Source organism: Hipposideros armiger, unplaced genomic scaffold (genome assembly GCF_001890085.2).
Source record: "Hipposideros armiger isolate ML-2016 unplaced genomic scaffold, ASM189008v1 scaffold_75, whole genome shotgun sequence".
NCBI lineage: Eukaryota > Metazoa > Chordata > Mammalia > Chiroptera > Hipposideridae > Hipposideros > Hipposideros armiger.
The window spans coordinates 725,349-738,401 of NW_017731425.1; the positions used below are offsets into that span (position 1 = coordinate 725,349).

General features: G+C 44.0%; 1 protein-coding gene and 2 pseudogenes across 2 annotated transcripts in view; 1 reads left to right on the forward strand and 2 right to left on the reverse strand.

Moving 5' to 3' along the window:
* Positions 1 to 7,697, reverse strand: part of DRG1 (developmentally regulated GTP binding protein 1) — a 29,022-nt gene extending 21,325 nt beyond the window's left edge. Inside the window, exons 1-3 of one of the 2 annotated variants that reach the window (XM_019643232.1) lie at positions 7,552 to 7,697; positions 6,572 to 6,695; positions 5,116 to 5,291 (exon numbers count right to left, since the gene is read on the reverse strand). In XM_019643232.1, coding sequence (XP_019498777.1) covers positions 5,116 to 5,291; positions 6,572 to 6,695; positions 7,552 to 7,593 — 342 coding nt within the window. In that variant the 5' untranslated portion in view covers positions 7,594 to 7,697. The remainder of the gene's footprint in view (positions 1 to 5,115; positions 5,292 to 6,571; positions 6,696 to 7,551) is intronic. The other variant, XM_019643231.1, reaches the window with a different exon arrangement.
* LOC109383102 (RNA-binding protein FUS pseudogene) lies at positions 2,149 to 4,157 on the reverse strand (annotated as a pseudogene).
* A 4,562-nt stretch (positions 7,698 to 12,259) lies between the features above and the next one.
* LOC109383042 (SRA stem-loop-interacting RNA-binding protein, mitochondrial pseudogene) lies at positions 12,260 to 12,641 on the forward strand (annotated as a pseudogene).
* The last annotated feature ends 412 nt before the right edge of the window (positions 12,642 to 13,053 follow it).

Genomic DNA, 13,053 nt, shown 5'->3' on the forward strand with positions numbered 1-13,053 from the left:
CGACTCACGGCAGCCGAGCTCCAGGTTGAGCTGTTGTTCAGCATCTTAGCTGTAGAGGGCAGTGTCACTGGCCCTCATATGTGGGATCCGAACCGGGACCCTCTGGCGTCCCAAGCCAGTGCTTAACCATCGCGCCACTCGGCTGGCCCAAGAGGGAAATATTTTTAAAGTTACACTGAACTATTTAAATGTGGCAACTTTTTTTTTTCAATAAAAATAGCCAATGCTTTACATACCTGAACTTCATATTATAACCAAGAGATAAGAAAAAATATTTCTTTAAATCATGGAAATGTAGGATTTTAAGAATTGGATATTAGGGCCAACCGAGTGGCTCAGCTGGTTAAGAGCTCGCTTGGCTAAGGCGAGCTCAGGGAGGACAGAAACCTCCCGTGGAGCAGAAGGGCAAAAGCTCGCTTGATCTTGATTTTCAGTACGAATACAGACCGTGAAAGCGGGGCCTCATGATCCTTCTGACCTTTTGGGTTTTAAGCAGGAGGTGTCAGAAAAGAGCTCGCTTGGGAGTGCCAGCTTTGAGCAGCAGGGCTGCGGTTCGGATCCCACATTGAGGGCCAGTGACGCTCACCCTCTACAGCTGAGATGATAAACTGCTGTGACGGCATAGGCTGCAGCGGGGCTGCAGTGGGCTGCCGTGAGCTACATGAGTAGCTGGCAGCCAGTGTGAGAGGCCGGCAGCCCGTGTGAGCGACCGACCAATAACCGGCGACTGATCTGCCTCATCCATGAAGAACACAATAATCATACCAACATGGGCCAGTGAAGCGAAGTCCTCCACAACTAGACTGAAGAACAAAAACAGCAATTTGTCTACCTGTCTGTTCCCCTTCCCCAATTCCCCAACGCTGTTCCCCTCCCCCCCAATTCCCCAATAAAATCTTAAAAAAAAAAAGAATTGGATATTAACCTACTTCAAACTCAAATGCCTTTAGAGGTTTAAGCAGGTAACTTAAATGTGCCAGGTCAATTACATACATAGGACAATAAGAGTCCTGGGGCTCTGGAAAGGTGAAATATAAACACCATAATTTAAAAAGATCTTCCTTCCTAACAAAAACCCAGAAATCTCCTCCCTTATAACTCTTATTAAATGGTTCTAACTTTGTGCTGCTCCCACCAAGTCACAGATAATGAGTCCTCTGCCACAAAACATCCATTTAAAAAACATTTGAGGGCCGGCCAAGTGGCTTGTTGGTTAAGAGTAGGCTTGGGGGCACAAGCTCTAAGCATCAGGGCCACCAGTTCGGATCCCACATGGGGCAGTGACGCTGAGACCTCTACAGCTAAGATGGTGAACAACAGCTCGACCTGGAACTGGGCTGCCGTGAGTCACCGGCAACAGCGTAGGCTGTAGTGGCACTGCAGTGGGCTGTCATGAGCTACCATGAGTGGCCAGCAGCCAGCGTGAGCTGCCATGAGCAGCCGTCCAATGGCCAGTGACCAATCTGCCTCAGCCAGGAAGAGCGCAATGATCACAGTACCAACATGGGCCAGTGAAGCAATGTCCTCCACAACTAGACTGAAAAAGAAAAGGACAGCAACTTTTCTGTTCCCCTTCCCCGATTCCCCAATAAAATCTTTAAAAAAAAAAAAGGAAACATTTGAGGGCAGTTATCTTAATGCAGTTAAGCATACCTACTAGTGTGCTTACTTAACCTGGTTTCTGGAGAAAGTCAGAAGGGGAGGAAAAACAGAGGCAAAAGATACAGGTAGAAAACAAAGTATCATGAAAAAATGGGGGGAAAAACCCCAAAACTAAAAGGTCAGGAGAGTATGACATGAATTAAGGTTTTGCGGGCAAGAGAGGGGTTAAGTAGCTTTTTTCTGATAAACTCAGAAGCCCTGAGAGAAGTGTCACTAGGATCCCATCAGCAAAGAGGTTATTTATTCTCTGAGCTGCCAACGCTGTGACTAACAAGACTCTGAAACCAGATGGAGCCAAGCAGTGGTCCAGATATGCCCAAGCATCATCATTCTTATTATATACATTTGGACATGGAGTCCCAGAAAGATACAAATTCCAGTCTCTGCATGGGCACTTAATCAGCAGAAAAAAGCCACTGAAAATACCACCAGGACACTGTTACCACCCTACTTCAGATTCTATAATAAAGAAGCATGAATGCACCTCACAATTCACTGTGTAGCTCAGCAAGAACGAAAACAAATGTGTACACCAATAGTTCCCAAATGATGGGCTCAGGCATCTGGGGCACCACAGAGAATTTTTAGGGGTACCATGAGATATTCTAAATTTTCAAGAGAAACAGCAACTCTTTTTTTTTTTTTAACTAAAATGATGGTTTTTAATAGAAACCACAGATATGGTTACAATTACATAGACCGACACAAAAAAAATCTGTGGGTGATCGGGCTTGTAAGGTTACAAAATAATGAGGGTAACATGGTATAGAAGAAAAGCAGTTCCAGAACCTCAGGAACCAGGTTAATATGGCCTCTCTCTGCGATCCTGTCTGTAGTCATGCCTGGAGTCTCTATCACCCCGCCCCCCTTGGAAGCCCCTATGGTCCCTGCCTCAGTCTCAGTAGCTGCTCGGACCACAGCCCACTCTGCCACCACAATGACCATCTCCATAACTACCCCCCATTTGAGAGCCTCCTGGTCCCCCCTCCTGGGCCATCTGGTTTAGGGACTTTGCACTGGTTGTATTCATTCCTCCAAGAGGAGTTCATGTTCTCAAATGTAGGATTAGAACACTTCCAGTCCCCAGCTCACTGCTGTCCTCTACCACCACCAACCCCACAGAGGAATTCTCCCCGGCCACGACCACCATCTCCACAGGCTCCACGGCCCATTGTTCTTTCTCTCAGCCTCCATGACCACTGCCACCACCCCAAGTAGCAAATGGACCTGGAGGCTTCCCAGAGAATTCTTTACCATCAAACCAGTCAATAGCTGTTTTAGCAGATGGGTCATCAAATGATACCAGTGCCTCTCCCTTTAGCTTCCCTGTTTCCGTCTGTGTGCAGATTAATCAGGGTCTGTCCCATTTTCTTATTTGTCTTAATAATACCAATATGCCTGAAGTAATCAGCCACAGACTCAATTGTAACATTCTCGCCCAGGTCTTGCACTAAGACGGCACTGTTGTCTGAATTATCCTGTTCAGAGTCATGACATGATCCTTGGTCCCAAGGGACACCAAATTTATTGAAGCCACCACAGTCACTTCCTCCCATACTGCCTCTGCCTCCATGGCCACCTCATGACTTCTGGGTTCACAGCCACCATTGCCACAGTTGTAACCACCCCAGCCATGGCCTCCTCTGTCCTGTTGACCTCCCCCATAGCCACTGCCCCACCACCACTCTGGTGGTGATTGCCACAACCACCACCACTGCCGCCACCACTCATGGGGAATTGATCTTGGTCATAGTTACCGCCACCACCCTCTCTACCCACTCCACTGCTACTGTTGTACTGGTTGTATTGTCCAGAGCCCTGAGGAGGATTAGACGTTTGCTGCTGGCAACAGCCTTGCTGTTGTCCACCACACCAGACTGGGGACCACGGCTGCTCTTAGTTGCTGCTCTGAGAACCGCTACCATAACTTCCCAAGGTGCTGCTAGGAGCTGGCTGCTGGCCACAGCCAAGGTACGAGGATTGCTGCCCATGAGACAACTGAGAATTCTGGCCACTGCAATAGCCACCTGTTGAGCCATAGCCTGTGTTCTAGGTCTGTCGCTAAGAACCATAGCTGCTCTGGCCATAGCCTGAAGGATCTGCTGACTGGCTGTAAGGACCGTAACTCTGCTATCCATAGGGCTGATTGCTCTGCTGGAAATAGCCCCATCCAGGCTGGGTGGGGTAGGCCCCATAGCTTTGGGCTTGTTGGGTATAGTCGTTTGAGGCCATGTTAGCACATGCACACAGGCAAACATGCAACAAGATTCTAACACCACAGAGCACTGACACCTTGAGGGCCAGAAATTCTGTCAGACATTGACGGAAATACTAGCTCCAGAAAGCTCACAATTTCAATATTAAATTCTACTACATTGCTTTTACTTACGTCAGATCCAAATCTTTGGGAAGTTGGATTTTTCAGTGGTTGCTATTGTAAAAAGCACCACACAAAAAGTCAATGTGGAAAAGTAAACAAATGTGGCAGTATCCAATCTGTTTCCAAGATTAGAGAAGTTATGTGGTACCCAACAGTGCACATATCCCATTAGTAAATAACTGGCTGTACGGACAGAGTAAGTACTTATGCTTTTTGGACATAACTATTTAACAAACAGAACCATTAGTTATTTCTTTTGGCCTGGGGCACCATAAAAAAATTACTGGACAAGAAAAGATGTCATGAAATAATTGCTGAGACACTAAGGTACTGTGAACCAAGAAAGTCTGGGAACCTTTAGCCTACATTCAAATATGGAATTCAGAACTTCGCAACCAACGAGAATATGTTCCATTATTTTAACATATACCTTCTTTCATAGCCAAAAGGACTCCTCATTTGGAAGCCCAAAATCTATCATCTTCCTAAGAACTTCTTAGGACACCAACTTCATTAGACCTTACAGATAAGAATTATCTTCTAAAAAGAATCTGACCATAATTATTTCTTCATTTAAAGGTTTCTAATGGTTCCTAGCTATGTACAAAATGAAATTCAACTTCCTTAGCAGGCACACAGGCCCTTCATAATTCAGCTCCAACCTACCTTTTCAGATTCAGTTACAAATACTCCCTAACACCTAAGCTTACACCATAGTAGGCTGTTCATTCACCATTACAGCTCCCTGAAATTGTCCTTTACCTTCTCTAGCTGGTGAAATTCTATTTGAACTTCAAAACCCACCTCCATTGTCACTTTCTACATAAAGCTTTTTTGGTCTTACCAGACCTTCCCCCACCCCCAATATTCAAATAAAAAAGTAATCCCTTCTTTCTCTGCATTTTCACTATCTCACTATATTACTGTCTTTACTGCTTTATCTCCCCTGCTAGACAGTGAGGGCCTGGTTGATCAAAGATCAGATCTAACATATAGAAAGCTCCTAATAAGTGCTTTTTAAATGAATGAAAGAACGAATTTTTTCCCTTTCTTGGCCTGCAGGCCTGACTCACCTGGATCTTGGCACCTTTGTATCTGATGACACCAGGCACAGTGGTCAGAGTAGTGAACTCATAGGCTGCCACCTCAGAATATACTCCTGCCAGGTTACTGAGCAGTGTTGACTTCCCCACAGATGGAAAGCCCACAAACCCAATTCGAGCATCACCTGTTTTGGCCACATCAAAACCTAAAATACCAATAAATATCAAAAAAGAGGAAGAAAGTTATCCCTGGGAGTATTGAGGCTCATGTAATTCCTTTCACATTCCGGCTGTATTATCTCTCTAGGACATATTTCTCCAATTTTTTACAGTTTACCTCTAGAATAGAATTTAAGCACACAAAATTCCCCCATAGCAATTCACAATTTTTAACAGTGTTTGATATAAAAACTTTATTCCTCCACCACTTAAACTGTTATATACCTTTCTACTACCCATTGTATTTAAGGCTCAAATATTACATATAACTGGTCTTAAAAATGGGTTTCTTTCTTGTCTTACAAATCCTGGGAACTGTGTGATTAACTGGGTTTTCTGAGGTTTTTTTGTTTTTGTTTTGTTTTTATTAACAATGGCTGCAAACAGGTTCAAAGCCAAATTTGTAGCCCTTCTCTGGAAGTACACAAAACCTATGGCATTACTTGGTCCTAACCTTCTCTCTCTTGGTTTCAACTTATTCTTCCTACCTTCATTTCCCTTTGCATCAATTTCCTTACTTATTTTTTTAGTGTTAACTGTATATATGTATATATTTCTGTAAGCCAATGTAAATCTATTTGGATCGATATAAGATATACATAAATAAAACCCTAGTTCACTTAAACAATATTCATTTACCTTTGAAACCAGCAGAATAATATAAAATACAGGACTCAAGAATTTAGGTTTAGGGCTGGCCGAGTGGTGCATTGGTTAGGAGTTAGCTTGGGATGCCAGCTCTAAGCAGCAGGGACCCAGCTGGCATCCCACATGAGGGCCAGTGATGCTGTGCCCTCTACAGCTAAGATGGTGAACAACAGCTCGACCTGGAGCTGGGCTGCCGTGAGTCGCCGGTGACCACACAGGCTGCAGTGGGGCTGGCGGGCAGCAGGCGTGAGCTTTCGTGAGCTGCCATGAGCAGCCCTGAGTGACCATCCAATGGCTGGTAAGTGACTGCCTCACCTGGGAAGAGCGCAATGATAATACCAACCTGGACCAGTGAAGCGACGTCCTCCACAACTAAACTGAAGAACAAAAGGACAGCAACTTGTCTGTTCCTCTTCCCAGATTCCCCATCGATGTTCCCCTCCCCCAATTCCCCAATAAAATCTTAAAAAAAAAGAATTTAGGTTTAGAAAACACAAACCTATTTTGATAGAAAAAAAAATTTTTTTACACAAACTTTAAAATTATTTTTTCATCATTATGCTTATATTATTTTGGTAGAAATTACACCAGAAAAAAAATGTTGAAGAAAAACACAAACCTTCTCCTGGCCCACCACCACCACCACCTTTTGGAGTAATGAGTTCTCTGCGAAGCTTAGCAAGGCGAGCCTTAAGCAGCCCTAGGTGGTGTGCAGTGGCCTTGTTCTTTTGAGTCCGAGCCATCTATAAGAGAAGAATCACAGCCATAAATCAGAAGCAGTTTCTACAGGGTAAAATATCCAGAATGAATGCTCCCCCAGCTCTGAAAGAATGATGTTTTTTCCTAGGTCCCTCTAATGTCAGTATACCCATTTCAGTCTGAATTAAAAGAGTAAAAATCCATTCTCTCCATCACCCAGCCCATTCATCTCATTACAGAGCAAACAACTGAGGCCCATAGAGGAGAGACATGACCAAGGTCATTACAATTAGCATCCACCGACTAGACTAAAACTCATCTGCTAACTCCTTTTTTACTGCTTGTACCTGGCATGCCCCATCTGACAAGTCACCAATTCGCCCAGTTTAAGGAGCTCTGAGCGCTTCTGGCAATAGAATCACACGCTAATCCAGGCGGAATCAACAGCTACCACAGATGTCAATTTATTTCTAGACCCTATTCCCGGAAGCAATACTCTAGGAAAGAGAGTCATCCAAGTAGAGATTAAGGAAGGTTGGGGGTTTCGAGGGATGATGACAAGGAAAGATACTGAAGTACGCGAGCGGTGAAAGCTAGAATACGGGAACAGGATTCTGTGTTGCTCACAAAAAAAGGAAGACTGAAAGAAACAATGTTCGGACAAGAACTGAACTCTGGAAGAGAGTACCAAACAAGGTGCAGGGGTGTGGAACGCGGGCCCGGGAGGAGGGAAGTCGGAGAACGCCGACCCGGACAGGGGGGAAATCGGGAAAAGCGGGTCCGCACTGAGGGGAGTCGAGGAACGCGGGCCCCATGGTGCAGAAAGGAGTTCAATCAGTAGCAACGCCGCGGAAGAAAGAACACTCCGACGGAGAGTAAAGTGCCAGTTGCGCCCACTACCTCGGCTTCGATCTCCGCAATCTTAGCTAACGTGCCGCTCATGGTGGTGAGTCGCCGAGGGCGCAATGTCCTCCACACTTACAGTCTTCCTTCACACACCCGCAGGCGGTGCCACAACCACCAAGCGCTACTTCAGTGCGCAAGCGCGATACTCCCCAGTTCTCGCGAGAGCGCTCCGCTCGAGGTTTACCGCGAGACGCACAGCGTGGAGTAGTCTCCTCCCCCTCAGGCAATCCCGCCCCGTCCCGCGAGCCAACGCGGTGTCATAGAGCCCGCGGGAGCGGTGGCCAGAGAGGCCGCTCTGGCCTGTACTTCCCCGAGCGCGCCGAGGGTCGCGCGCTGCTCGGCGCCGCTCGGCCCCGCCCGGCCCCGCCGGACCTGCGTCGTGCGAGCGCATGTTGTGTGATGAGCAGGTCTTCGCTGCATGTAGCGCTTCCGGACTCGCAGCATTCAGACCCTGGGCGTCCGTGAAAAGAGCACTCCTTTCCACATTTCTTCCTCGCCAAAACCTTACGGGTCCTGGAGCCCCTTTCCATGTTGGGTAGACACCGCGGCGGACTCCTCGGCCTCGTGGGTTGATGTAGAGAACGATCATCAGCCTGTCCTGGCCTCTTGGAAAAAGAAAATAACCCCTTTTCCATCACTCAAAACTGTTTTTAGGTATCTGTTTCGTTTACCCCTAACCCCGAGTAGAGTGCGTGGCACATGGTGACCCCACAATAAATGCATGGTTAAATGGATAATCCCAGAGAACTGTTACTTGCAACATAGCTTGTAATACTGAAAGATGTGAAATTATGTTAACTCCCGTCAGTAAGGAAACAAATAAATAATAGCCTTTCTATGCTGTTAAATACTATTTCAGCCATTTAAACATATATCTGTGTGGTCTGACTGCACGGATGTCCAGGACTTACTGCTAAAATAAAAACTGCACTGACATTGTGATCCCATTTGTAATTTTTTAAGTAAGATGTTTATACAGGTGTACATGCATGAAAGTGCATTGTTTAAAGGTCTGAATAAAAGGATACAACCTCAAGCTCTTAACAGTGGGATGGGATGTGAGGAAAGAGAAGAAAGCCTTTCACTTGTTATGCCACATATTTGTGTTGTTGGAATTTTTAAAAAGCTGAATGTAGCCATGTAATATTTGAGTAATAAAATTAAAAATTTCAAAACACTCCTCTTCCTCAAGTGTCTTGTGAAGAGGAAGCCAGGATGTCCAGGAGCTGTGTGCTGGTTTTGAAATCTGCTTACTGAGGGATCAATGAATTCTTGTTGATAGATTGATTGATCCATTGGGAGTGGCAGGCAAGCTTACCCACTTGGCTGGCCTCCACTCAGCCCTGGGAGGGAAGTTTATTTAAATTTGTAAGTAAGAACAATTCCAACTTGCAGGAGACCGAAAAGGAGGTTTTATTGGGCATCAGGGAGGGAAAAAAGAAAGGAAAGCTTTTACCTAAGATCCCCAAAGGGCCCAGGAGTTTTGTTCTTTTCTTTAACCTCAGCCCTTTCATAAATAAATTAAGGGGTGATGAGGTAATTAGATCCCATTCCATCAGTAATGGAGGAGGGAAGAAGAGGAGAGGAAGTCTAGCTGGAATGGGATATGATCAAAGATCAGTCTTAAAAGCAGATAAAATCAAATCAGCAGGCCTTTCCTAACTTGGAGTATTTAAGGAATTAATTGGCTGACAATATCAAGGGCTTCACTGCTCTGTGAATAGGTTCTCCTTAGTAAATCTGTCACAGGAGACCTGCAGCTAAGTTAACTACTTCATTGCTCAAAGACACCCCAGGACCCACCTTGCGGGCCCCAAGCAGTGGAGAGTGTGCCAAAGGGTAATATTCATCTCTCCCAGGGTCTTGAGTGGTCATCTTATTCATCAGATGAATATTTACTGGGCTCTGACTGCTGCCTGGCACTGTACCAGGGCTGGGGACACAGAGCAGAGAGTGAATCCGATAATGTCCCTGCACTTAAGAAGTCTCTAGGTTGGGAGGCCAAGGCCAAGGCCTTTAAGCTTTAAGTTCCTAAGAGCCATAGTTAGCACAGGTCTGCTTGGTATTAACCACAACAGAGAGCCTGTTTTGCCATGTAGCTAAATCACTAGTGCCTTGCCAACTGTGTTTCTAAAAAATATAAAAATAAATTAAAATTAAATGAAACAGGAAAGGCAGACAGAAAAGCTTTATCGCTTGCTGGAACACGCCAACCACTCGGAGGTAATTACACTTCTTCAAGTATGTGAATGTTCTCTGGCACTTGATTTTTCTGCTCAGTATACTATTCTCCCACCCTTTCCTTCCACCACCCATATCTGTTAAGTCTCCCTCATTCTCAGTTTTCTGATCTGTATAGCCTCTGAGAAGCATTCTTTGGCTCAGTAGGAGGCCCTGTTTTCCCCAGCCACTTTGACTGTTGACTTGTCTGACTTCCCACTAGCCCCTGAGTCTATGCAAGAGGAGCAGGATATATCTGAAGCACCAGTATAAGGGCAGCAACAGCAAGCTCTTGAAACATATTTATTAAACAAACAGAAATAAAAGCAAGGAGACAGAAAAAAAAAATTAAAGAAGAAGCAGAAAAGGTACGTATTATAGTTTTTTTTCCTAAATGAGCATTTATCCCTGTTACAGACACTACAGTAATTGAGAGCTAAAACACCTGGATCTGGTTGGTTGATAACAGTGAAAAGTAACAGGATAATGATACATGAAAAAAATCCATGTTATCACTTTTGTGGGGTTTTTTTTTTACATTATGTGTATTTATTTTTATTAGTTTCAGGTGTACAAAACAATGTACCGTGTTACCACTTTTTTAAGTTTAGCTTCTAAACACATCAAAATTCCCAAGATACTGTAGCAGTAGAGAGTGGGAAGCCCTAGATGAAGGATAGTTATTAATACCATTAGTGAGTGATAAATGTTTTGCTTTTAGAAAGGGAATTCTCAAGAAAGTGAATATCTAGGGCACAATGAAGACAGTTCTCTATAAATACTTTGTCTCATAGATGTAAAAGCTAAAAGTGCTCAAAAGTCTTCACTAAATCAAAGTCTGCTTCTTCTGTCATTCAAGTGGGTGATTCCTTGACCCATCTATTAGAGTACATCTAATCATTTCATCTCGGTATGTATTATGTGCCAGGGACTGTGCTAGATACCAGGGATACAAAGACGATACCGGGGCCGGCCAAGTGGCTCATTGGTTAAGAGTTGGATTGGGAGTGCGAGCTCTGAGCAGCAGGGCCACAGGTTCGGATCCCAATTGGGCCAGTGACGCTGTGCCCTCTACAGCTAAGATGGTGAACAACAGCTCGTTCTAGAGCTGGGCTGCTGTGAGCACCGGCAATAGCATAGGCTGCAGTGGACTGCTGTAAGCTACCGTAAGCAGCCAGCAGCCAGCTTGAGCTGCCGTGAGCTGCCATGAGCAGCCTTCCAATGGCCAGCGATCGATCTGCCTCACCCAGGAAGAGCGCAATAATAATACCAACATGGGCCAGTGAAGTGATGTCCTCCACAACTAGACTGAAGAACAAAAGGACAGCAACTTGTCTGTTTTCCCCCCCCCAATTTCCCAAAAAAATCTTTAAAAAAAAAAAAAAAAAAGACAAGATACCTCCCCACACTCCAAGAGAAGAGGAAAGAGGTAAAAATATGCAAATACCCAAACCTCAGTAACACAAGGCCCAATAAGGTGAGTGTCAAAAGAGATAACAAATAAGGTACCTTGTGGGGTTCAAAGGAAGAAGCGCTCCCACCTCGTTTGGATCAGAAAAGCCTTCTTGAAGAGATGGGCCTGGGAAGATGGAGATGGAGATGGAAGAGAGAAACTATTTCAGGTAGATAAGCAAAAAGCAGGGCAGAGGGAAGCACAACGCACATCTGTAGTCTCCACAAGTGCCAGTGGGATGGACTGAGAATGTATATGCTAAGGACATCCCAAAACAGAAGATTATTTTTTATTATCAGCACACATCCTGCTCACCTGGGATCGGGAATATGGTCAGCATGACCAGTCGTGCAAAGTAGTACTTTGCTAAAAGATAATTCATTGGGGTGGCAGGTTAGCTCAGTTGGTTACAGCATGGTGCTGATAACACCAAGTTTGCTGGTTCAATCCCCACATGGGCCACTGTGAGCTGTGCTCTCCTTAAAAAAAAAAAAAAAGATAATTCACTTTCCTTCCTTAGGCTTCTTCTGAGAAAGTTGTAAAAGTGTCCAAAAACTAGCATTGTTTGTTCTAAGCAACTATGATCAAAACAGAAGAAATGAACTAAAGAGAAATCTAATTAAAACTCTGGACCAGAAATATCAATCTAGTTTAGCAAAATGGAGGCATTGAGAGTGGGGGGAAATAGAAAAATAAATGTTCTCTAAAGGCTTAGTCATTATTTAATTGTGGTATGTTAATAAAGAAATATACATTTGTTTATGATGTTAACAATGGGAAGGTAACCATGGTAGAATTGAAAAGCATAGTAGAGCTTCTAAAATAACAGGGAGGGATAGGGAAATGTGATCAAGGCGGCAAAAGTAAGGAAAAAGAGAAAGACGAAATAAAGTAGAATAGTAAACATAAAGTAGAATGAAAGGAATAATATCCGATATATCTGTTATCATACAATAAACAGTCTGAATTCCACTTTCAAAAACAGAGTTTGTCAAATTGGATTTTTAAAAAATCTAGCTGGACGAAGGTCCCTCCACCTAAAAATGGCGGCTTCAGCAGTGAGGGGTGCTATGGCTCTGAGGACTACTGGCCGGCCCGTTGCTTTTGTCAGAAAAATTCCCTGGACCGCAGTCTCAAGTGAGCTGAGAGAACACTTTGCACAATTTGGCCATATACGAAAGTGCACTGTACCTTTTGACAAAGAGACTGGCTTTCACAGAGGTATGGGTTGGGTACACTTTTCTTCAGAAGAAGAACTTCATAATGTACTACAACAGGAGAATCATGTTATTGATGGAGTAAAGCTCCACGTTCAAGCTCAAAGACGAAAAGCTTTGCAAGGGGAGCAAACATCTGATGAAGAGAAAGATTTTTGAGACTATTACTGCCTATTAAATAACCCAAACTGAAAACAAAACAAACAAACAAAAATCTAGCTGGATCTTAAATATGAAAAAAAACAAAACTAAAAGTAACAAAGAAAGATTTTTTTAAAAAGAATGAAAATAGGTAGATAGGTGATCAAAGATAGGCCAGATAATCGCAAACAAAAAGAAAACAGCAATATTCATAATAGGTAAAAAATGGATATAATCCAAATGTTTATCAACTGACAAATGAATAAATAAAATATGTACATCCATAACATGGAATATTATTTTGCAAAAAAAGGAATGAAGTACTCATATGTGCTACAATATGTATGAGCCTTAAAAACATTTTGTTCGCTCAAGAGTTTGAGCTCTGAGCAACAGCAGTTCGAGTCCAGCCCGAGCTGAGCAGCCGCTGAGCTGCCAACAGGTAGCAGGATGGCTCAGCTAAAA